At 56.1% G+C, this 22758-nt stretch overlaps 2 protein-coding genes across 6 annotated transcripts; one reads left to right on the top strand and one right to left on the bottom strand.

Moving 5' to 3' along the window:
- Positions 1-353: 353 nt before the first annotated feature.
- TRIP10 (thyroid hormone receptor interactor 10) lies at positions 354-13176 on the bottom strand. 3 transcript variants are annotated; one of them, XM_032169447.2, is made up of 15 exons: positions 12209-12292; positions 10872-10987; positions 10716-10772; positions 8878-9025; positions 8737-8799; positions 8394-8498; positions 8167-8295; positions 7304-7450; positions 7010-7204; positions 5807-5974; positions 5442-5551; positions 1808-1940; positions 1442-1581; positions 1240-1361; positions 380-822 (listed from the first exon to the last, which is right to left on the bottom strand). In XM_032169447.2, exons 1-15 carry the CDS (start codon positions 12230-12232, stop codon positions 674-676), a joined length of 1806 nt encoding a protein of 601 aa, XP_032025338.1. In that variant the 5' UTR covers positions 12233-12292; the 3' UTR covers positions 380-673. The 3 variants fall into 3 exon arrangements, with proteins under 3 accessions (XP_032025337.1, XP_032025338.1, XP_058281368.1); XM_032169446.2 differs by lacking the exon at positions 5807-5974 and having other exon boundaries at positions 354-822; positions 12209-12317; XM_058425385.1 differs by lacking the exons at positions 5807-5974; positions 12209-12292 and adding an exon at positions 13096-13176 and having other exon boundaries at positions 381-822.
- Positions 13177-14262: 1086 nt separating this feature from the next.
- On the top strand, positions 14263-22210 carry GPR108 (G protein-coupled receptor 108). 3 transcript variants are annotated; one of them, XM_032169440.2, is made up of 18 exons: positions 14263-14531; positions 15274-15393; positions 16035-16085; positions 16285-16367; positions 17655-17779; positions 17904-17953; positions 18045-18113; positions 18479-18583; positions 18855-18988; positions 19094-19169; positions 19613-19686; positions 19782-19899; positions 20007-20137; positions 20228-20271; positions 20640-20689; positions 20881-20964; positions 21052-21176; positions 21750-22210. In XM_032169440.2, exons 1-18 carry the CDS (start codon positions 14412-14414, stop codon positions 21820-21822), a joined length of 1632 nt encoding a protein of 543 aa, XP_032025331.1. In that variant the 5' UTR covers positions 14263-14411; the 3' UTR covers positions 21823-22210. The 3 variants fall into 3 exon arrangements, with proteins under 3 accessions (XP_032025331.1, XP_032025336.1, XP_058281369.1); XM_032169445.2 differs by lacking the exon at positions 14263-14531 and adding an exon at positions 14744-14997; XM_058425386.1 differs by lacking the exons at positions 14263-14531; positions 15274-15393; positions 17904-17953 and having other exon boundaries at positions 16042-16085; positions 21750-22060.
- Positions 22211-22758: the final 548 nt, after the last annotated feature.

Below are 22758 nucleotides of genomic sequence, written 5' to 3'. Positions count from 1 at the left end.
AAAATTAGCTGGGCATGATGGTGTGTGCCTGTAATCCCAGCCACTTGGGAGGCTGAGGTAGAATTGCTTGAACTTGGGAGATGGAGTCTGCAGTGAACTGAGATCATGCACAGCACTGCACTCCAGCCTGGGCAACTGGGTGAGACTGTCTCAAAAAGAAAAAAAAACTTGGTATCCTTCTCCAGACCTGAGTCACAAGCAGACACCCACTGACAATGGCATAGGCCAACTTCCAGAAAGGGGCAGGGTTGACTCAAGGTGTGCCCAAGATCACCTCCCCTTCCTCATTCCCTGTGTGGCCTGTAAGAAACGTGGCGTTAGGTACTTCCAGTCCCAGTATTTAAATCCTCTAATAAGACACCGACTCCAGGAACTTTATATAATTTCTTTTTTTTTTTTTTCCATTTTTGTATAAAACAAAATGGCCGGAGCCGAGCGGCAGGAAGAAAAGATGTAAAACGTGAGTATGTACATCAATGGTGGAACAATGGTAGAAGGCACAGCGGGTCCGTCCAGAGTGACAGGTGGGATTGGGTTGGGGGTGGAGGGGGCAGCAGGTTACACAGGTCTCAGCCGAAGTCACGGGGTCAGAAATAAAGTGCATAGGTCCTGGGGCCCCCCGTGGCCCAGAAGCAGCAGCCGACAGCCCCCCTCTTCCCATCTCTGGCAGGGTTCAATTGAGCGTGACTCGGAGGTAGGAGGTGGGCACGTAGCCCTCGCCTCCCTCTTTCCGCCTGACCCGGGTCCAGCCGTCCCCTTTGTCTTCTTCCATAAGACTGAGGTCTTCACCCTCGGCCATAGAGATGGTGCCCTCGCTGGACCCTGTGATGGGGGTGGGGGTGGGCCCAGATCTGCTTTAGGCAAATTTATTATTTTTGAGACAGGGTCTCGCTCTGTCGCCCAGGCTGGCGTGCAATGGCGCGATCTCGGATCCCTGCAACCTCCGCCTCCCAGGTTCAAGGGATTCTCCTGCCTCAGCCTGCCGAGTAGCTGGGATCATAGGCGTGCGCCATCACACCTGGCTAATTTTTGTATTTTCAGTAGAGATGGGGTTTCACCGTGTTCGCCAGGCTGGTCTGGAATTCTTGACCTCAAATGATCTGTCTGCCTCAGCCTCCCAAAGTGCTGGGATTACAAGCCTGAGCCACCCGCCCAGCCCTGCTTTAGGCGAATTTAAACTGAACCTAGCCAGAGACACTGCCGCCCATCCCCCACCAAGCCCACTCTGGCCATTCTCACCTTCAAAGTGGTAGATGGCCACGCAGTGACCTATGGGGGATGTGGGTTCCTCCTCAAAATCCTCATCAAACTCCGTGTAAATGGGGGTGTCCTGGCTCTCTTCTGAGGGAGGCTCTTCAGAGCTGTTTGGGGAGAATTCGGCAGATAAAGACAGGCCCTCCTGGGACACTGGGAACAGACCCACTCTGGCATCATCCCTCACCTCTCCTTGGTGTCCTGTGATGCGCTGTTGCTGCTGCTGTCTGGCGGGGCGCTAGCGGGGGGGTCGGGAGGCCGGGCGTGCCGGCTTAGGCTGTCTCCCCGGTTGCTAAGGACTCGACTTTCAGCTTCTGCCAGCCACGCCTGGGAGGAGGGGACAGGAAAATCGTTCCAGGGCAGAGCTCCGGGGTCAGCCCACTCTGGACCCAGAGATTCCCTGAGATCACCCACGCACAGCCAAGGCTGTGATGGAAAACAGCTGGAGACCCCCCGCTCCGAACACTTCCCCTGTCCCCGACCCCCCCACCCCACCCAGCAGTGACTCAGCCAGACCCGCTGGCTCCCGCCCCTCCCCAGGGTCTTTCCTGACCTCATACTTCTGCACTTCCAATTTCAGCCGTTCAATGTTGCTCAGGGTTTCAGTGATCTGGGGCTCCAAGCTGGCGGGGTCCCCCATCTGGGGTGTCTTCTCATAGACATCCTTCATTTTCTTTAGGGCTTCCCTATGACAAGGGAGACAGGTAGACAGGAAAACATAGTTCCGTGTGAGTTTTTTTGTTGCTGTTGTTTTGTTTTGTGAGTCAGGGTCTCGATCTGACTCTTTACCCAGGCTGGTGTGCAGTGGTGCAATCATGGCTCACTGCAACCTTGACCTTCCAGGCTCAAGCGATACTCCTGCCTCAGCCTCCTGAGTAATTGGGACTATAGACCTGCATCATCACACTCGCCTGATTTTTCAAAAATTTTTAGTAGAGATGGGGTCTGGCTATGTTGCCCAGGCTGGTCTCAAACTTCTGAGTTCAAGGGATCCTCCTGCCTCAGCCTCCCAAAATGCTGGGATTAGAGGCATGAGCCACAGCACCAGGCTCCATGTGATTTAACAAGCAAAACACAGGGGTTTTGCATCAGGGAGCAAACAGCAAGGCAGGACAATGGTTAAGGATGCAAATACTAGTGCCCGACTGCCTGGGCTCGAATCTCAGTTTGAATATTTCCTAGTTGTGTGAGCTTGGCTTAAATCATTGAACCCCCAATGCTGTTTGCTTATTTTGGAAAGGGAGATAATGATCCTAATATCTCATGTGGGTCACTGTGAGGATTAATACAATGCCTGATACCTAGTAAGTCCTCACTATTACTCATATACATATTGAGTACCTACTGCATACAGATCCTATTCCAAGCATCAGAAATATAACACTGGGCTGGCCGTGGTGGCTCACATCTGTAATCCCAGTATTACTTTGGGAGGCTGAGGTGGAAGGATCACTTGAGGCCAGGAGTTCAAGACCAGCCTGGGCAACAGTGTGAGACCTTGTCTCTAGTAAAAAATCAAAACAATTTTTAAAAAATAAAAAAAGGGGGGGGGGGCGGGCTGGGGAAAAAATAAATAAAGATAAATATAACACTAAACAAGACAGGATCTTAAGTCTGCATACAATCTCTCAGGAAAACTTGAAAATTCGAATAAATCCATGTACACTGCTTAGAATAGTGCCTAGAATGCAGTAAGTGACTAATAAATACTGTTATCATTATCATTAGTTTCTCATCCCTGTCTCCTCTATATCTACATGTACAGGTAGTCACGACTATAATGGACCTTTGGAAAAGACCATATCTGAGCTCAACTTCCTTCCAGTTATTTTTTATCTTTTTTTGAGACACTGTCTCACTCTGTCACTCAGGCTGGAATGCAGTGGCGCAATCTCGGCTCACAGCAACCTGTGCCTCCTGGGATCAAGTGATTCTCGTGCCTCAGCCTCCGGAGTAGCTGGGACTACAGACACACGTCACCATGCCTGGCTAATTTTTATATTTTTAGTAAGGACAGGATTTCCATACGTTGGCCAAGCTGGTCTCAAACTCCTGGCCTCAAGCCATCTGCCTGCCTCGGCCTCCCAAAGTGCTTGGATTACAGGTGTAAACCACTGCACCTGGCCAACTTCATTCCAGTTCTAATACCTGATCCACTTTACAGATGAAGAAACTGAGGAATTAAAAGGTGAAACAAGCTGCCCAAGACCTGAGATGAAGCTGGAAATCAAGTCCAGTTTGTCGTGACTCTAGAACATGCACCCTTAACCCCTCCACCATAGAAACCCAGGAACTAGAGAGTTCTGAATGGAACTTTACACCAATAAAAGCCATTCTGTCCAAGAGGTTACATGCAAATGGCAAAATATAATTTGGCTGCCTGTTTGCAAGTGGCAAACATCATTCCTATTATGTAACAGGACTGGGAAGAGGATTTTGTTGCTTGGAAAGAGTAAAGATTTTTTTTTTTAATCTGGCAGATTTTTTTATTGTCAATATTTTAAGTGTTTGAGCTGTTAAACGGATAACCATATGCTGCTTTTTTTTCTTTTAGCCAATTAACATGGTGAACTAGATTGATATATTTTTTGATATTGAACTATCTTTGCATTATTGGGATAAAACCTAACCAATGGTGGATTTTTTTTTTTTTTTTTTTTTTTAGTTTTTAAAAAAATTTATTTGGGTTTTTCTTCTTCTTTCTTCTTCTTCTTCTCCTTCTCCTTGTCCTTCTCCTTCTCCTTCTTTCTTCTTTCTTTCTTTCTTCTTCTTCGAGATGGGGTTTTGCTATGTTGCCCAGGCTGGCCTTGAACTCCTAGGCTCAAGTGATCCTTCTACCCAGCCTCCCAAAGTGCTGGGCTTATAGGCATGAGCCACTGCGCTCAGCTAATGTATTATTATTATTATTATTATTATTATTATTATTATTATCATTATTATTATTATTATTATTATTGTTTGAGGTAGAGACTCGCGTGTTGCCCAGGCTGGAGTGCAATGGTGCAATCTTGACTCACTGCAACCTCCGCCTCCCAGGTTCAAGCGATTCTCCTGCCTCAGCCTCTTGAGTAGCTGGAATTACAGGTGCGTGCCACAATGCCCAGCTAGTTTTTGTATTTTTAGTAGAGATGGGGTTTCACCATGTTGGTTAGGCTGGTCTCGAACTCCTGACCTCACATGACCTGCCCGCCTTGGCCTCCCAAAGTGATGTATTATTTTTTAAACACTGGATTTGCTTGGCTAGGATTTTGCCTCTATGATCATAAATAAGGTAAAATGAGCCCTCAATTTTATCTTATTGAATTCTTGGCCACTGATTTGGGAATCTGGATTCTTCAGCCTAAAGAGGTTGACAGCTTTCACTCTTTTTCTGTTTGCTGGAATGACTTGTATAAGACAAGAAGTAACTGTTTCTTCTTTTCTTTTTGAGACAGGGTCTCACTCTGACACCCAGGCTGAAGTGCAAGTGGTGCAGTCACAGCTCACTGCAGTCTCAATTTCCCAGGTTTACTGTCCTCCCACCTCAGCCTCCCAAGTGGCTGGGACTACAGACACAAACCACCACACCCAGCTAATTTTTTTATTTTTGCTAGAAATGGGGTCTCACTCTGTTGCCCAGGCAGGTCTCAAACTGCTAGGCTCAGATGATCCTCCTGCCTCAACCTCCCAAAATGCTAGGATTGCAGGCATGAGCCACTGCACCTGGCCAAGAAGTAGTAACTGTCTAAGTGTGGTAGGAATCACCTGTAAAACCGCCGGGGCCTTGGGATTATTGGGGAGATCTTTGAGCACCATTTAAATGTCATTCATTTACAGACCAGGGCAGTGGCTCATGCCTATAACCCCAGCACTATGGGAGGCTGAGGCAGGCAGATCAACTGAGGCCAGGAGTTCAAGACAGCCTGGCCAATATGGGGAAACCCTGCCTCTACTAAAAATACAAAAATTAGCTGGTGCATGCCTGTGGTCCTAGCTAATTGGCAGGCTGAGGCACAAGAATCGCTTGAACCTGGGATGTGGAGATTGCAGTGAGCTAAGATCACTGCACTGCACTCCAGCCTGGGCAACAGAGTAAGACCCTGTCACAAAATAAAATATAATCAAATCAAATAAAATAATAAATAAAGGAAATTCATTTACTATTTTATCATGTTCCTTGACCGTCCTCCCCTACCCCACCACCTTACCTCTGGTCAACCTCCTTCTGAAGTTCACGACTGCGTTCTTCCAACTGCTGTTGAAGCCGCTTTCGCTGCTGCTCTGGGGGCAAGTGGCTAAAATCCTCGGTCACCACTGTCTGCAAGGTGGGTAGAGGGCTGAATTTGGGATCAAGGAGTCTAGGCTGCCAGACTCTGCACCCTTCTGAGATATTTCACTCCCTTCCCCAGCCATGGTTCTTGGCAGCGAGGCCATGCACAGAGCAAAGCAGGTCTGGGTTGGGCAACCAGGGAAGCGGGGCCCAGCCAGCGGCAGGAAGCGAGCCCAGGGTCCCGCCACCCGCCGCTGGGCAGGCTAGGGCCACCACCTCCTCCTGCCCCGAGGCCTCACTTACCCCACGGCTGCCTCGAAGGCTGCGGAAGGATGCTAGCCTCGGTTTGACCGACTTACTGATCTCGCTCAGTATGGCCAAGGGGTCACGGCCGGAGCGGGGGGACGGGGGTCCGTTAGGCAATGCCGAGGGTACGGGGCCCCCCAGGGGGGAGAGGGGTGGGGGGCGAGGCTACCGGCGGGGGCCGGGGAGGGGGATAGGTTGAAGGGGTGGGGGGCATAGGAGGATGTAGAGAATGAGGACGAATGGACGGAGGGATGGACGCACGGATGCACGGATGGACGGATGGACGCAAAAAAGAAAAAAGGAAAAACAAAATGGAGAAAGAAAAAAACGGTAAGAAAACCACAACTCAAGATGCACAACCACACAGAGAAAACGCATGCAGGAGCGACACAAAAAAATCTGGAAGGTGGCGGGGAGGATGTTGAACTGTAAGCCCGAAAGCCAGAACTCTCACTCCCCCGGTATCTCCTAGGTCTCTGGAATGTTATGTCCGGGAGCAAGCATGGGTCCAGGAGGCAGGGAGGCCCATGTCTCTCTGTCCACTTAGCTTTCTGGGCTGACAGTCTAGAAGACGCATGCAGGAATCAAGGTCTCAGACACATATGAGGCCACAGAGGACAAAAATAAATAAACAAAAATAAAACCACAAGCTGAGAAGGAGTGGAAGGCAGGAAAATGAGAGGGGTTAGGGGCATCAGAGGTTTAAGCTCGGGGATCACAGGTATAAGTCAAGGAGAGGTATGAGAGTGTAAGTCAAGCGGGACCCAAAGTATAAATCAAAGGTATAAACCAAGGGTGCTAAGGTATATTAAAATCCAAAACCCCAAGAAAACAGGACGTGCAGGGTGGCTCCCAGAGTCCCATCAGCAGGATGGAGAGAGAAACTCGGGGAGTCCCCAGGGATGGTGTCACCAGCCCTCAGGCCAGCCCCGAATTCCACCAGCAGGTTTTCTCCCAGCATCCCGAGAAGCAGCAGACAAACGCCACAGACCTCCCCACCCTGCCCCCGCCTTCGCCTCGGGGGACTCCCAGGCCAATCGGCCCGCCCGCCTTCCTTCCCTCCAGCCCGGGCTGGCAGCCAAGAGGAAAATTCCTGCCCGGGACTCGGCCTTCAGGCGGCTGGGGCTGACTCAATAGGGGCCCCACTGTCCCCACCTCACTGTCCTTCTCCCCCACCATCCCAAGGGTCCCGGCCCCCACCTTGTTTTTCTTGCCAAAAGGCCAGCGCTTGGTGCGGCTGCGGCCCGGGCCTCGGAGTTCAGGCCGTCCATCCGAGGGGGTGCCCAGACTGCTGTCCGAGGGTGCACGGTTCATGGGCTGGCTGAAGTCCTCGAATTCCACGTCGCCCGGGCGGGCAAAACCTGACTTGTGCAGCTCTATAAGGACTTGGGAGTCCTGGGGGAGGGGGACAGTGGATGAGTAGTCAGGTGCCTAGCCTATGGAGACCTCCCTCTGCCCTTCCCATAGCCCAGTGGATCCAGACCAGGCACCCACGTTCTTGGGATCCACAGCATTTGCAGCCACCTTCATGCCCTCCAAGCACTTGGCTATGATGGGCACCACCTCCAGCTCGGCCTCTGACAGGAGCCCATACCCGGCACCCAGGCGGGTGGCCCTGCGTTCATCCATGTCTTGGAGCTTCTGTAAGGACGGGGACAAGGGTGGCTCAGGGGTGCTAACAGAGAGACTAGAAGCACAGTGATTCACTCTGCAAATATGATCGCGCTCCACGCTGGCCCCAGCCCCAAGCTAGTCTGGAGGGGAAGACGGAGTCGGGAAGAGAGACTCCAGCCCAGTGTGGTTGGGGAAGAGACACAGGGCCAGGGGCATCTCAGAGGGGGACGCCTGCCTAGGGGGTCAGCAAAGGCTTCTCAAAGGAGGAGACAAGGGAGCAGGGATTTGAAGAAAAAGCAGAACCGGCCCTGATACTCCCAGGACCAGGGATGGGACAGAGAGTGGAGCACTAGATTGAAACAGGAGAGGGGAAATTTGAGACCTTTCAGAGGGGTTGTTAGAGGTGGAGCTTAGAAGAATAAGTAGGAATTTCAAAAGGAAAGAAAGGTCACTTGAGCACAGGGGTTCCAGGCTGCAGTGAGCTGTGATTACCCACTGCACTCCTGCCTGGGTGACAGAGCCAGGCCCCATCTCTCTATAGAAGTAAATAAACAAACAAGTAAAAGGCATGCCCAGCAGGAAGAACAGCTGACTAAAAGCACAGCTCACTGTAACTATAGGTTTCTGATTCCCTTTCAATCTAGGGACTGGGACATTACAGCTGGGGTTCTGATGAATGAGTAGGAGTTGGCTAACATTTAGAGGCTTTCAGGAAGGTAGGTCTGAGAACTGGGAGTACTCACATCGAATATCTGGGGCATCTGTGAAAAATAGAAGTGGGCTTGGTCTCGGTTGAAGCGCTGCAGTTGAGCCGCATATTCGTTTTTGCTTTCTTCGGCCATATGACTCCGAAGGTGGGCTTGCTGCTTGGCCTGAGGAATGCAGAGGTGGAAGGTACTGCCAGGTTCTGGTCACGTCCCACTCGGACCCCCCAAAGCTTGTCCCAGACCCCACCCCCCGCCACACACACCTTCTCCACATCAGCCTTGGTGGCGTTGATATCCTGGTCTAGCCGTTCAGCAGTCTGGGCTGCCTTCTCTGCCTCCCGGCAGTCCCGCTCAAATTTGCGCTTACTCTGTGTAGGGGACAGAACCGGAGTGAGGGAGCCACCATCCCGAAGACAGCAGGGTGGGAAACCAAGGTTTCGGGGATTATTTGGATGTCATCCAGTAAGTAGGGGACAAGGGCGTACTGGAAGCCTATGGCGGAGGGAAGGTCCAGGTCTGACAAAGAGGGCAGCTCCCTGACTCCGGGATCTGCAACCCTGCCCCAGTGCCTCCGGGCCACAGTCACTGCCACCTCTGCAAACTCACATTCTCCAGCTGTTTGAAGCCGTTTTCCAGCTGCTGCTGGGCCCGCCGCCCTTCTTGGAAGTGCTACAGAAAGAAGAGTGATAAGGCTCGCCAGGGTTCCAGCAGGAACCCTTTGCAAAACCTGAATCGGGGGGTCCTCACCATTTTCCTCTCCTGTTTCATCTCTTGTGAGTACTTGGTCAGCTCAAGACATACACGGACACTGAGGTTCTCGGCCACCAGCTCCCGCTGGCCTGCAAAGTCATTCACCTCTTGGAGAATCTGTACGAAGGACTGTTGCTGGCTGAATCTGGGGTCGGATGAGAATCAGGGAACAGGGGGTCAGGCCCCCTCCCCCCGCCCCCGAGCAGGCTGACGCCCCAGGACACACCTCCAGGTGGAAAAGGGTTAAGCCACAAGAATTTCATCCTTGAAGCGATGACAAATTCTGGTCCATATTCCTTAACCCCAACCCTTGAGTAGAATGTTGTTGTTTTTTTTTCTGAGACAGGGTCTTGCTGTCACCTAGGCTGCAGCGCAGCGGCATGATCGCGTCTCACTGCAGCCTCAAACTCCTGGGCTCAAGTGATCCTCCCACCTCAGGCTCCCAAATAGGTGGGACCACAGGCACACGCCACCACACCTGGCTATGTTTTTTTTTTCCCAGATGAGGTCTCAAACTCCAATCCCCCCGAGCTCTGCATCTTCCTGCCTGGCCCTCCCAAAGTGCTGGGAGTACAGGTGTGAGCCACCACACAGGACCTCGAATGTATATTGGAACACAGAATTTTCCAGTTTTTAAAGATGGTATACAAGGCTTATACCATCTTTTATGCATCATCTCAGTGGGGTTGGGGACATCATTTTGTAATCAAACACCATATCTTTTTTTTTTTTTTTTTTTGGAGACAGAGTCTCCCTCTGTCACCCAGGCTGGAGTGCAGTGGTGCGATCTTGGCTCACTGCAACCTCCGCCTCCCGGGTTCAAGCGATTCTCATGCCTTAGCCTCCTGAGTAGCTGGGATTACAGGCGCGCACCACAACGCCTGGCTAATTTTTGTATTTTTAGAAGAGACAAGGTTTCACCACGTTGGCCAGGCTGCTCTCGAACTCCTGACCTCAAGTGATCCACCTGCCCGCCCTCCCAAGGTGCTGGGATTACAGGTGTGAGCCACCGCGCCCAACCCTTTTTTTTTTTATTTTACAATGAGAGGTGTTAACATTGTAACACTAAGTAGGATAAAAGTCAAAACTACAATTACCAGCCTGGCTAACATGGTGAAACCCTGTCTCTATTAAATATAAAAATTAGCTGGGCATGGTGGCAGGTGCCTGTAATCCCAGCTACTAGGGAGGCTGAGGCAGGAGAATCGCTTGAACCCGGGAGGCGGAGGTTGCAGTGAGCTGAGATGGTGCGCCTGGGCGACAGAGTGAAACTCTGTCAAAAAAAAAAAACAAAAAAAAACTACAATTAACAAAAAGTTAGTTCAGGTCAGACATGGCCTCCAAACAAGTGACCAAAACAACTTGATTTGCAGGGCTTTTTTGGATTTTGGAATTGGGGACTCAAAGTCAAATGCTCCTTACAGCGTTTAATATGGACTGCACGCTGTTTTAAGACATTAACTCAGCTCATGTTCATGAAAGCCCTACAAAGCTGGAGGAATCGTCATCATTCCATTTCACAGATGAGGAAAACAGAGGCGCAAAACTTTAAGTCATCTGCCCAAAGTTACCGGTTTTGTAACTGCTGGGGCCCCTGTATTTAAGTTAAGGAAAATAGTGGCAGAAAACCTGAGTCACAAGCCCAAGGCAATTCATCTACATAGCAGTGGACTCAGGATTCCAAGCCAGACAATCCTGCATCTTGCATCCATGCTCTCACCTCTAGAGGGGGAAGTGAGAGGAGCGGTGGGGTGTCCCAGCTGAGGGAGGGGAAGTGAGACCCACGCACCGCCTTCCCCCACAAATCTAGCCCTGCAGCCCCTCTCCAACCTTACTTGGACTCAGGATCATCCTTGGCAGGTCTCTTGGGCAGATATTTTTTCACCAGGCTCCTAAGGGGAGACAGAGGTAGGAGGGCTGAGCCCGCAGCCCTCCCACCGCTCCCCGTCGCCCTAGGCGCGTCCTCCGTAGCGTCCACCCCAGGGTCTCACCGCAGTTGTTTGGCGTAAGCCTGTTCCACTTCGGTGCGTTCTTTCACGAACTTTACATATCTGTCCAACAGGTCCAGCCCCCACTGCGTGTGGCGCTCGAGCACCTCGAACTGATCCTGACATGGGACATGGTGGGGGAGGAGGGGAGAGGCTGGGGTCGCGATTTTGGGACCCCACAGCCCGCCGACCAGACTCCCAGGGAGCGCCAAGGCTCTGCGTTCCTAGAAGGAGTGGCTTCCCGGCGCCGCCCCGGCGTGGCGCGGGGGGAGGCAGGAAACTGGCGGGAACCCCCTCCCCTTCCCGGGAAGGGCTGGAGAACAGCGCCCAGGCCCCAGCCACCCCGGCCGGGAGATGGAGGTCTCCGACATAGGACCGCCAAGAGGGGTGTGGAAGGGGACAGGGCCACTCCCCCAGCTCGGGCTCCCCTAATCCCCCCGGATTCCGGAAAATCCAGCCGGCCCGGCGTGAGTCAAGGCCAGAGGGGCAGGGTTCCTGGCAGATTGGGGGCCCCTGAGTGGCCAGGGGGCAGGCACCAGGTTCCCTGAATCTCCCTGCTTCCAGGGATCCCCCAATGGGTGACTCAATTTACCCCACTGACCCCACTACACATCCAAAAGAAATCGCAGAGGTGGAGGAGGGGGTGGCAGTCTAGTTACCCCCGCTGCACGAAGAACTCAGGGATTCCACCGCCCCCAGGAAGGGGAGGGGTCAGAGGTCCGGCTAGGATGGGGGAAATTTCTGGGGCTTCCAGGGCTGAGGTTATAAGCGACCAGGGGGCGGTCGCGCCCTGGGCCTGGGGTGAGCAGGGGGAAGCCAGGGAGGGGGGTCAGGCCGAGCTTAGCATCCCCCTTCCCCTCCATGAGCGTCCCCAGCCCCTAGGTGTTGATTAAAGGCGAGGGAAAGGGCAGTCAGGACTTCTAGGTCCCACGTGGGTGGGGATGAGGGTGACTAGAGGGTCCCCTCCCCCCCCCCAGCCGGACAGGCGGACGACGGGCAGGGACCCAGGGGCCGTAAGATAAGCCGCCTGCCCGGCCAGGGCGCCCAAAATAGGTGACCTCTCTCAGCCGCCCCGGCCTGGCCCCAGGATTCCTTCTGCCCGCCTCATTCTCAACCCTGTGCCTCAGTTTCCCCACGCCGGTCCGGCAAAGTCGCCCTTCGCCCCTGAGCGTGCTGAAACTCCCAGATAAACTTCGAGAGAGGGCGGAGGGTGGAGGGCGGGGACCCAGAGGTCGGTGGAAAGGAAAGGCGCGGAGCCCCCTCTAAGATACATTGGGGACAAAATGGGGGTGCCTGGACCCCAGCAAAGGGGAACTTAGAGGCGGGCCGATTGGACTTACCCACAGCTCAGTGCCCCAATCCATGCTGCTCCCGCCGCCGCCGCCGCCGCAGCCACCACCGCACCCGGTCCCCGCCGCCCGCCGCCCGCCGCCCTCCCCGGGGAGACTCAGCCGAGGGCGGTGCGCCTGGCCCCCGCCCGGCCCCGCCCACCCCAGACTCTTCCACGCCCCCCTGCACGCTCTGCCACGCCCCCACCCGCGCGGAGCCCTAGCCCTGCGCTTCGGGGGCGGGGTCGAACGGACGCTCCGCCCCCTTTTAAAGCAACGTTGCCACTCGACTCCGCTGGACCGACCCCTTAAAAAACCCGCACCCATTTTTTCCAAATCCCCGGGGTCCCTCTCGTCCTCTCATCTTCCTTAACCGCTCCAAACGGTTCTTCCTAGCTCCTTTTCCCCTTTCCCCGCAATTATTCCTTAAAGGGCCAAGACACTAAAACCCCAAACTCAAGAAGTCCTTCCTCAACCCCATTTCAGGGGCAACCTGAGGTCACCCCGTTCTTGCGAGCCGGCCCGGCTCCAGGCATCTAGGTTCGTCCCACTAATGGTCTGGTCCCTCCGGCCACAGGGCGGATGAGAGGGCTTCGATCCAACCCAGGACGCGCCTCCGCCAAGGCCGGGTCCATTAGCTCCCGCACCGCATCCTGCCTTCCCTCCCCCAGAGTCTCCGCTGGGAAACTGAGGACAGGCTGTCCTTGGGGCGCCAGGCCCAGGCCCTTCCCCAGCTGCCTTCCAGTTCGCGCCTGCATCTGCCCATTTTCCAGTTTAACCTGGTTTCATTCTCAGTACTGCCCCTGAGATTCCGACTCCGCCCCTCCCCCAGACATCTGGGCCATCTGGGCCCTGGAGAAGGGAAGTCTGTCACCTCTCCCATAAAAGTCTGTTCACACCTTGTAAATCCCTTTGAGGTGCTGGGATGAAAGAGGAGAGGAGGCACTGGGGATTCCCACTCCCATTCTCTCCGGCCTTTGGCGCTTTCTCTGCAGCCTCAGACAAGGCGGGGCGTCTTGCAGGGGGGCCCTTGGGGATACGTTCCCCTTACACAGAGCACCCAGGCTCCCAGAACAGAGAGATACGGCTGAGCCCAGGAGGAGAGCTTTGGGAGCCCACACTGGGACTGATGTCTCTGCTGAGACCTGGCCCCACCTGCCGGTGGCTTCTGAGCTAGAAAATGTCTGATTGCAGTTGGCTGAACCCAGTGAGTTCAGTGGCTCGTCTCAAATGGGGGCTCAGCCTAGCAAAGTTGAGTTCACCTCTGCTCAGAGACTCAAACTGGAATTGGGGTTCAGCCCAGGTCAGCACCACCGTGGGGATAGGGTCTCAAACTGAGGCCAGAGGCTTAACCAGAAGGATTAGCAACCCGGTAAGGGGTCAGGTCCAATCTGGAGTCAGGGCTAGTCCAGATCGGTGGCCTAAACCAGAGATTAAGCCTCAGTGTGTGGTGTGGGGGACGAGGGGGTGTCAGAGTTTCAAGATGAAGTTAGGACTCAACTTGGAGAGAGGGAGTTCACCTGGGGTCAGAGTTCAGCCTGGAGTCCGGTCTAGCCTGGAATCTGGGGGTGGGGCTCCAATTGCCTCACTCTGGAATAAAAGGCTTAGCCTAAGGCTGGGGTCTCAGCCTGGGGTCATAGGTCATCCTAGGGTCAAACTTTAACCTGAGGCCAGCTTTAGGCCTCTCTGTGGACCAGGAAGATTAGGAAAACAGGTCAGGCCTGAACAGATGCGTGTGTTTACCAAAAGCCTGAGCTCTGGCTGGGAGCCACATCCCTGGGGCAAGAAGAGGAAGTCCGTCCTTGGGGATACTGGGAAATGTAGTTTATTTAATGCTTTGTGGACCTTGTCTGCGGCCGCTGCACTCTGGGTAATGTAGTTCCGGACCGTTAAGAGTGGGTGGAGAAATTCCGCTTCAAGGGCCGGATATCAGATCCATGACAATTGGTTAGATAAACTGCTCATTAAATCACATCCGGACAATCTTTATAGCGATTGGTAAGAGTGAGCCCGGCGGTTAAGCGTTATCGGCACTCCCATTCGGAACCGGTGCTGTCCATCGGGTGACGTAAGCAGGCGGGCTTGCGGAGAGGCAATTGCTGATGGTTGGCGGACTGGAAATCCCGAAGCGCCGGGCCCCGCCGTGCTGCGATTGGCTCATCGGTGGGCGGGCTTGGGCGCCAGAGGCGGAGTCGGGGAGGCGGTGGCTCCAGAGATGGCAGTGAGCGAGAGGAGGGGGCTCGGCCGCGGGAGCCCCGCGGAGTGGGGGCAGCGGCTACTTCTGCTGCTGCTGTTGGGTGGCTGCTCCGGGCGCATCCACCGGCTGGCGCTGACGGTGAGGCCCGCCGCGCGAGGGTCTGGGGTCGCGGGCGCAACTTTGTCTCGGAGAAGCCCCCCTGGCTTGGAGTGGTCTCGTCCGCCCTCCCCCGCCCCCGACGCGGTGGAGTGGTCCGGCGCCCCCCGTTTCCGGGCCCGGAGTGGTCTAGTCCCGGGATCCCCTTCGGTCCTCCGGATGGAGTTGCCGGGCCAGCCTCGCTGGGGTCGGCCCCCTCCCTTCGGGGGCGGGGCTCCATCTCTTGGGCCCTACACCCCCCTCCCCACACTGGGTCTTAGTCCTTTAAATTATTGGAATCACTTTTGGGGCGCTAGAGACCCTGGAGCCGCACAGCGGGGTCCTGGGGGGCTATAGAGTGGGGTCCTCTGGGCACGTAATGGGATTTGGGGGGTTCCGTTGAAATGTTGCTGGGAGCTCAACTGGAATCTAAAAGTTCTTCGGGGAGGTGAAGGCCAGGCACGCCGAGGTGAATAACTGTTCTCCGGGTGGTGCCCACCCCAACGGGGAGACTTCCAGGTGCCCCAGGATCTCTATTCCTGGGCTGTCAGAACAGAGGTCGCAGAATGCAGGGCCACCCTTTCCCTGCAGGGAGGAAGTCTCTCAACTTTCTCTTGTCATCCTCTGGGCCTGTCCTAAATAGAGGGGTACCAGGAGGCCCTTCTGGAGGTCCTCGTGCCAGACCCCTGGGGCTGGGCAGGCGGAAAGAGGTCTGAACTGCCTGTGCCTCCTTGGTCTCCGGCAGGGGGAGAAGCGAGCAGACATCCAACTGAACAGCTTCGGTTTCTACACCAATGGCTCCCTGGAGGTGGAGTTGAGCCTCCTGCGGCTGGGCCTCCGGGAGGCAGAAGAGAAGTCTCTGCTGGTGAGGGACCTTGAGGAGTTTGCTGGAGGAGAACATGGTGCAATCCCCCGGTTCTGGGTTCCCAGCTCTGCCGCTACCCATGTGATCTTGTACAAGTCCCGTGATCTCTCTGAGCCTGTTTCGTCATCTGTAACTGGGAGTAATGATGTCTTACACAGGATGTGCTAGGCACTTTTCTTAAGACTTGGGGGACAGGCGGGGCGCGGTGGCTCAGGCTTTGTAGTCCTAGCACTTTGGGAGGCCAAGGTGGGAGGATTGCCTGAGGCCAGGAGTTCAAGACCAGCCTGGGCAACGTAGTGAGAACCCCCGTCTCTACAAAAAGTTTTTAAAATTAGCCGGGCGTGGTGAGGTGTGCCTGTAGTCCCAGCCAGTCGGGAGGCTGAGGTGAGAGGATCGTTTGAACCCGGGAGTTCGAGGCTGTAGTGAGCTATGATCCTGCCACTGTATTCCAGCTTGAGAAACAGAATGAGGTCCACCCACCACCCCAACTGTAAAAAAGAAAAAGAGAGAGGGTGTGGGATCTAGCACATGTTAGGTGTTCAGTAAATGTGAGGTGAGGTTTCTATTGCTACTGAAAGGGATAGCTGGGAGGTCTCTACTGTCCCTCACACCCTCCCCCCTTTTTTTTTCCCACCCACCAGGTGGGGTTCAGTCTCAGCCGGGTTCGATCTGGCAGAATTCACTCCTATTCAGTGAGTGGAGGGAATGGGGAAGACGGGAGAAGGGGCTGGAGGGAGGGGGTAGGGTCTGTCCTCTGCACCTGTAACCCAAGGGCCCCTGTTCTTTGTCAGAGGCAGGAGCCGGAAGATCCCGTGGGTGGACAGGGAGGGAGACAGGGTGGAGCTGGACCAGGAGAGGAGTAACCAAGACTGCCTCCTGCCCACCCCTCAGACCCGGGATTTCCAGGACTGCCCTCTCCAGAAAAACAGTAGCAGTTTCCTGGTCCTGTTTCTCATCAACACGAAGGATCTGCAGTGAGTTGGGGACCGGGGGTCGCTCAGATCCTTCATCTGCGTTTCCCTGGTGTGATGCCCACAGGCACCTGGGCTGATCGGGTGGGATGAGAAGCAGAGAGAGAAAGCCACTTACTTTTTAGTTTTGCCTTCAAGTCTTCTGATTGTTAGAAGGAAGGAGAGAGGGACTCAGCGGGTGTTGGTGTCTCAGGGCAGAAGACCCGGATACAGAGGGTTGTTGTGAGAATGAATAACAATTGTTCACACATATTGAGTGCTTCCGGTGTCCCGGAGCTTTAACACATTAACTCATCCATTCCTTATCCTGTGATCATCTCGGCTCTTCAGACAAGAAAACTGAGTCCCAGGAATTGGGATTCTGGGGCCAGAGTGACAAAACCATGTTGCTTTTCTGTAGATAAAATGTTTTCTTTTTGAATAATATACTTAGGGCCAGGCAGTGGCTTGTGCCTGTAATTCCAGTACTTTGGGAGGCTGAGGCAAACGGATTGCTTGGGCTCAGGAATTGTAGACCAGCCTGGGCAACATGGCAAAACCTTTTCTTTACTAAAAAAACAAAAAATGTACAGGAATTAGCCAGGCGTGGTGGTGCACACCTGTAGTCCCAGCTACTCTGGAAGCTGAGGTGAGAGGATCTCCTGAGCTGGGGAGGTGGAGGTTGCAGTTAGCCAAGTTTGCACTGCTGCACTCCAGCCTGGACGACAGATCAAGAGCCTGTCTCAAAATAATAATAATAATAATAAAGTAGGGCTGGCCACGGTGGCTCATGCCATTAATTCCAGTGCTTTGGGAGGCTGGCTGAGCCAGGAGGATCACTTGAAGCCAAGAGTTCGAGACCAGCCTGGGTAACATAGGGAGACCCCTGTCTCTATAGAAAATTTAAAAATTAGCCAAGTGTGGTGGTGTGCGCCTGTGGTCCCATCTAATCCGGAGGCTGAGGTGGGAGGATTGCCTGATCCCAGGAATTCGAGGCTGCAGTGAGCTGTGATGGCACCACAGCACTCCAGCTTGGGCGACAGAGCAAGACCCTGTCTCTAAAGAAAAGAGAAAAAGAGTAGATTAATGTCATGGGAAATGACAAATAATTGCTGATGCAGGCAGCACAGGAAGGCGGCAGCCGCCTTGACCGGTGGGAACCAAAGGCTGAAACTCAGTGATAACTGACTCAGCTGGACCCCGCCCCTCAGGGAGGACACGCAGAGGGTCCCAGAGGCCACTGAGTCCTTTGCGAGTACCTGAGCCAGGTTCAGAACCCCAGCCTCATGCCCCACCCCAACCTCACCCCAGGGTCCAGGTGCGGAAGTATGGAGAGCAGAAGACGTTGTTTATCTTTCCCGGGCTCCTCCCGGAAGCACCCTCGGAACCAGGGCTCCCGAAGCCACAGGCCACAGTCCCCCGCAAGGTGGATGGCGGTGAGTCAGGCTGGCTGTGCAGACGGGGGTGGATGGGCAGGTCTGCCCTTTGCACCCTCCATCCCATTTTCCCACTGCCCCTCTATCCATCTAGCTCTTAAAATCACTGCCCGGTCTCTTACAGGAGGGGCCTCTGCAGCCAGCAAGCCCAAGTCAACACCCGCAGTGATTCAGGTTTCAGGGAGGCAGGGCAGGAGGGAAGACGCACACCCCAGGGCCCTGCGGGGACCCAGAACCAGCTGATGGAGGGGCTCTGTCCCTTCAGGGTCCTAGCGGGAAGGACAAGGACCTCGTGTTGGGCCTGAGCCACCTCAACAACTCCTACAACTTCAGTGTGAGTGTTTGCAGCGCCTGCGGCCCTACCGTCACCCCAGAGCACGGGACCCCAAGCTGAGCCTTCCTGTGGCCCTACCGTCACCCCAGAGCACGGGACCCCAAGCTGAGCCTTCCTGTGGCCCTACCGTCACCCCAGAGCACGGGACCCCCAAGCTGAGCCTTCCTGTGGCCCTACCGTCATCCCAGAGCACGGGACCCCAAGCTGAGCCTTCCTGTGGCCCTACCATCACCCCAGAGCACAGGACCCGCAAGCTGAGCCCTCCTGCAGCCCTACCGTCGCCCCAGACCACGGGACCCCCAAGCTGATTGTCGCCCCAGAACACGGGTCCCCTAGGCTGAGCCCTCCTCTCCCCCTCCGCCCAGTTCCACGTGGTGATCGGCTCTCAGGCGGAAGAAGGCCAGTACAGCCTGAACTTCCACAACTGCAACAATTCAGTACCAGGAAAGGAGCATCCATTCGACATCACGGTGAGCAGAGGAGAGGGCAGCAGGGCCAGGGAGCGCCCCCTGCAGGCCACTGCGGGCCTGGAGCGCCTCGCCCCGCTTAGCTTCTCCCAGCCCTCCCAGGTGCGAAGTAGGAGCTGTTACACCCATTTGAGAGATGGGGCCAACTGAGGCTCAGAGTGGATGAGTGGCCCAGTAGAAAGTGAGAGAGCTGGAGACCCCCACTCGCTGCTCTCCCAGGCCAGCGGTCAGGCTGTGCCCCTGCCACCGCCGCCCACCACTGCCCCCTCCGCAGGTGATGATCCGGGAGAAGAACCCCGATGGCTTCCTGTCGGCGGCGGAGATGCCCCTTTTCAAGCTCTACATGGTCATGTCCGCCTGCTTCCTGGCCGCCGGCATCTTCTGGGTGTCCATCCTCTGCAGGAACACGTAATGCCCCTGCCCCTGGGTGTCCCCCACGTCCCTTCACCAGACCCCCATCCCTATGCCCTGCTGATGCCCCTCCCCCCCATCTCTCCGTGACCCTCCCACCAGGTACAGCGTCTTCAAGATCCACTGGCTCATGGCGGCCTTGGCCTTCACCAAGAGCATCTCTCTCCTCTTCCACAGCGTGAGAGTCTTGGACCGGGGAGCAGCGGGGGGTGGGCTGAAAGGAAGAGACCATCCGGGCCATCCCCCAAATCTCTGCAGACCCTGGGCTTGTGGGAGGGCCATCCGCCAGCTATCCACGTGTCCACCCATTTTACCAGTGTGGCCAGCCGCCCGTCCCCTCTGTCCGCCAGTCCTGCTGGGCAGCTCTGTCCACCACTGTCCCTTGGTTCAGCTGTGACTGTCCGTCTCATTGATTGTCCAACCATTCACCCCTCCAACTGTGACTTCCCTCCATTTTTTCAGCCCCAATTACCAGTTTTGAGTCCCACCCACCGTCCTCATTATTCAACTTTCTGACCACCCATCTGATGGTGACGGTCCGTGTTCCTAATCCCCCCACCACCACCACCAGCCTCCCACCCCTCTGTGCGCCTCACTGTCCGTCTGTCCGTCCACCCCCAGATCAACTACTACTTCATCAACAGCCAGGGCCACCCCATCGAAGGCCTTGCCGTCATGTACTACATCGCACACCTGTGAGTGTTCCCCACTCTGCTGGGCAGCTGGGGGGAGGCGGGCAGGGGAGGGTGGGCCCCCCACCTCATCATCACGCCCTCCCCTGCTCCTTCAGGCTGAAGGGCGCCCTCCTCTTCATCACCATCGCTCTGATCGGCTCAGGCTGGGCCTTCATCAAGTACGTCCTGTCGGATAAGGAGAAGAGGGTCTTTGGGATCGTGATCCCCATGCAGGTGCGTATGGAGCAGCCTCCGGAGCAGGGCGGGGAGGGCTGCACAGGGCGGTGGGGGCAGAGGGGAGCGTGCCAGGCAGTGCCCACCCACCCCCGCCGCCTGCGCAGGTCCTGGCCAACGTGGCCTACATCGTCATCGAGTCCCGCGAGGAGGGCGCCAGCGACTATGTGCTGTGGAAGGAGATTTTGTTCCTGGTGGACCTCATCTGCTGCGGCGCCATCCTGTTCCCCGTAGTCTGGTGAGGACCCTGCCCCCAGGCTAAGGCTCTGCCCTGTGCACGTGGGCGATGTCCGCGCTGACCGCACCCCGTGTCCTCCACTTGTCCCAGGTCCATCCGGCATCTCCAGGACGCGTCTGGCACAGACGGGAAGGGTGAGGCCCTGCGCCTGCGGGTCCTCTGCTCATGGCCCCCTTCCTGCCCCGGGCCCTTCTTTCTGCCCCTTAGATGCCCCTCCTGGCCTCTCTGCCCAGCCCCCAGGCCTCTGCCTCCCTGCACGCCCCAGTCTGGCCTCTCTTTCCCCCGAATGCCTCTATCTGGCCTCTCTGCCTGTTGGGTGGCCCTTCCCTCCTCTCTGATCTCCCCCTTCGGCCTTTCTGCCCCACCTAATGTCCCCTCCAGACTTTCTGCTCCTTGGACACTCCCTCAGATGTTCTGTTTGTCACCTCTCCCAGCCCCCAGCCCCCTCCCCTTCCTCCCACCCTCAGTCTCCCCTGACCACCCTCTCTGTGCCCACCCTCAGTGGCGGTGAACCTGGCCAAGCTGAAGCTGTTCCGGCATTACTATGTCATGGTAGGAGTCCGCCTCGCTCACAGCGAGTTTGGGGGGGATTACTGGCCTGCTGCACACCCACCCCAGCCCCTCAGCTGCTGCCCCATCCCAAGGCCCCCATCCAGGCTCCCCAGCCCGCAGTCCTGCAGTCCAGCCACATGCCTGCCCATGCTCCTACAGTCCTGGCCCCACGCCTGCTCGCACCCCTGCAGGTCATCTGCTACGTCTACTTCACCCGCATCATCGCCATCCTGCTGCAGGTGGCTGTGCCCTTTCAGTGGCAGTGGCTGTACCAGGTGAGCCCGAGGCCCAGGTGGGACGGGAGGGCGGTCACAGTGGGGGTGGGGGTGCGCCTGACGCCTCCACTCTGCCCTGTTCCCCAGCTCTTGGTGGAGGGCTCCACCCTGGCCTTCTTCGTGCTCACGGGCTACAAGTTCCAGCCCACAGGGAACAACCCGTACCTGCAGCTGTCCCAGGAGGACGAGGAGGATGTTCAGATGGAGCAAATGTGAGCCGGGCACCATGGGCAGGGCCGGCGGCTCTGGGGATGGAGTAGGGGGTGGGCAGCTCTAAGGGCAGGGTGGGCAGGGGGGAGGGACTGTAGCAGCCCTGGGGGCAGTGTTAGGACAGAGCCTGCTGTTGAGGAGGGATGGAGGGGAGATGGGGGGCAGCCAGGGCAGCTGTGGAGTACCTAAGGCCAGGCTGAGCTAGGGGTGGGGTTAGGGCTGCTAGGGAGACACCCAGGGCTGCTCTGGGGGCGGGGGTGGGCGGGGCCTAGGTAGTTCGGGTAGAACGGGTGGGGCCTGGGCTGCTGTGGGCGTAAGGTGGGCGGGGCCTGAGTGGTTACGGGTAGAGTGGGTGGGGCCAGGGCTGCTGGGGGCGGGGCCTAGGTGGTTGCGGTAGAAGGGTAGGGCCAGCGCTGCCGTGGGAGTGAGGTGGGTGCGGCCTGGGTGAGTCTGGGGTAGAGTGGGCAAGGCCAGGGCTGCTGTGGTTGGGGGGGCGGGGCCTGAGTGGTTCCGGGTAGAGTGGGTGGGGCCTGCTGCCCTGCAACGCTGGACGCCTCCTTGCTGTCTGCCCCCAGAATGACGGACTCTGGGTTCCGGGAAGGCCTCTCCAAAGTCAACAAAACAGCCAGCGGGCGGGAACTGTTATGATCACCTCCACATCTCAGACCAAAGGGTCCTCCTCCCCCAGCATTTCTCACTCCTGCCCTTCTTCCACAGCGTATGTGGGGAGGTGGAGGGGGTCCATGTGGACCAGGCGCCCAGCTCCCCGGGACCCCAGTTCCCGGACAAGCCCATTTGGAAGAAGAGCCCCTTCCTCCCCCAAGTATTGGGCAGCCCTGTCCTCACCCTGGGACCACCGCTGCCTTCCAGCTATGTGTACAATAATGACCAATCTGTTTGGCTACGCCGGTGTCTTGCCTTTTTGGGGGTTGGGGTGTACACGGAGGTTGTGTTTACAATGTAGAAACCTGTTTTCGCTGTGTGGGGCGGGGGGCGGACACAGGGTCCGTGTCTTTGCATATTCAATAAATGTTCAGCAACCGCTGCATGCAGGGCCCAAAGCCAGGCTCTGGGACGGAGCGGTCACCAAGACCCACCTGGTCACAGCCCTCAAGGAGCTCCCAGTGCCCAGGGTGGGGGTCAGGCAGAGGGACATGTCACCTGGCAGTACCATCACTGGGTCGTCAGCACCGTGACGGGAACTGCGCAGGGCTCTGACCCAGCCTTGGGGGCCAGGACAGGTCAGTAGAAACATGGTAGAAGAACTCATTCCCAGATGAGGGAACCGTAAGCATGAAAACTGGGGGCGAGGGGGCAGCGGGGATTTGAAGGCCCCCAAGTGGCTCAGGCTACAGAGGAAAAGAAAGAATAGGCTGGGCGTGGTGGTTCACGCTTGTAATCCCAGCACTTTGGGAGGCCAAGGCGGACGGGTCTTTTGAGATCAAGAGTTTGAAACCAGCCTGGTCAACATGGTGAAACCCTGTCTCTACTAAAAATGCAAAAATTTGCTCGGTGTGGTGGCAGGTGCCTGTAATCCCAGCTACTCAGGAGTCTGAAATGGGAGAATTGCTTGAGCCAGGGAGG

This window comes from Hylobates moloch, unplaced genomic scaffold, assembly GCF_009828535.3.
Source record: "Hylobates moloch isolate HMO894 unplaced genomic scaffold, HMol_V3 SCAFFOLD_12, whole genome shotgun sequence".
Lineage (NCBI taxonomy): Eukaryota > Metazoa > Chordata > Mammalia > Primates > Hylobatidae > Hylobates > Hylobates moloch.
Note: the sequence above shows the minus strand (reverse complement) of the source record. Positions and strands in the feature narration are given on the sequence as shown.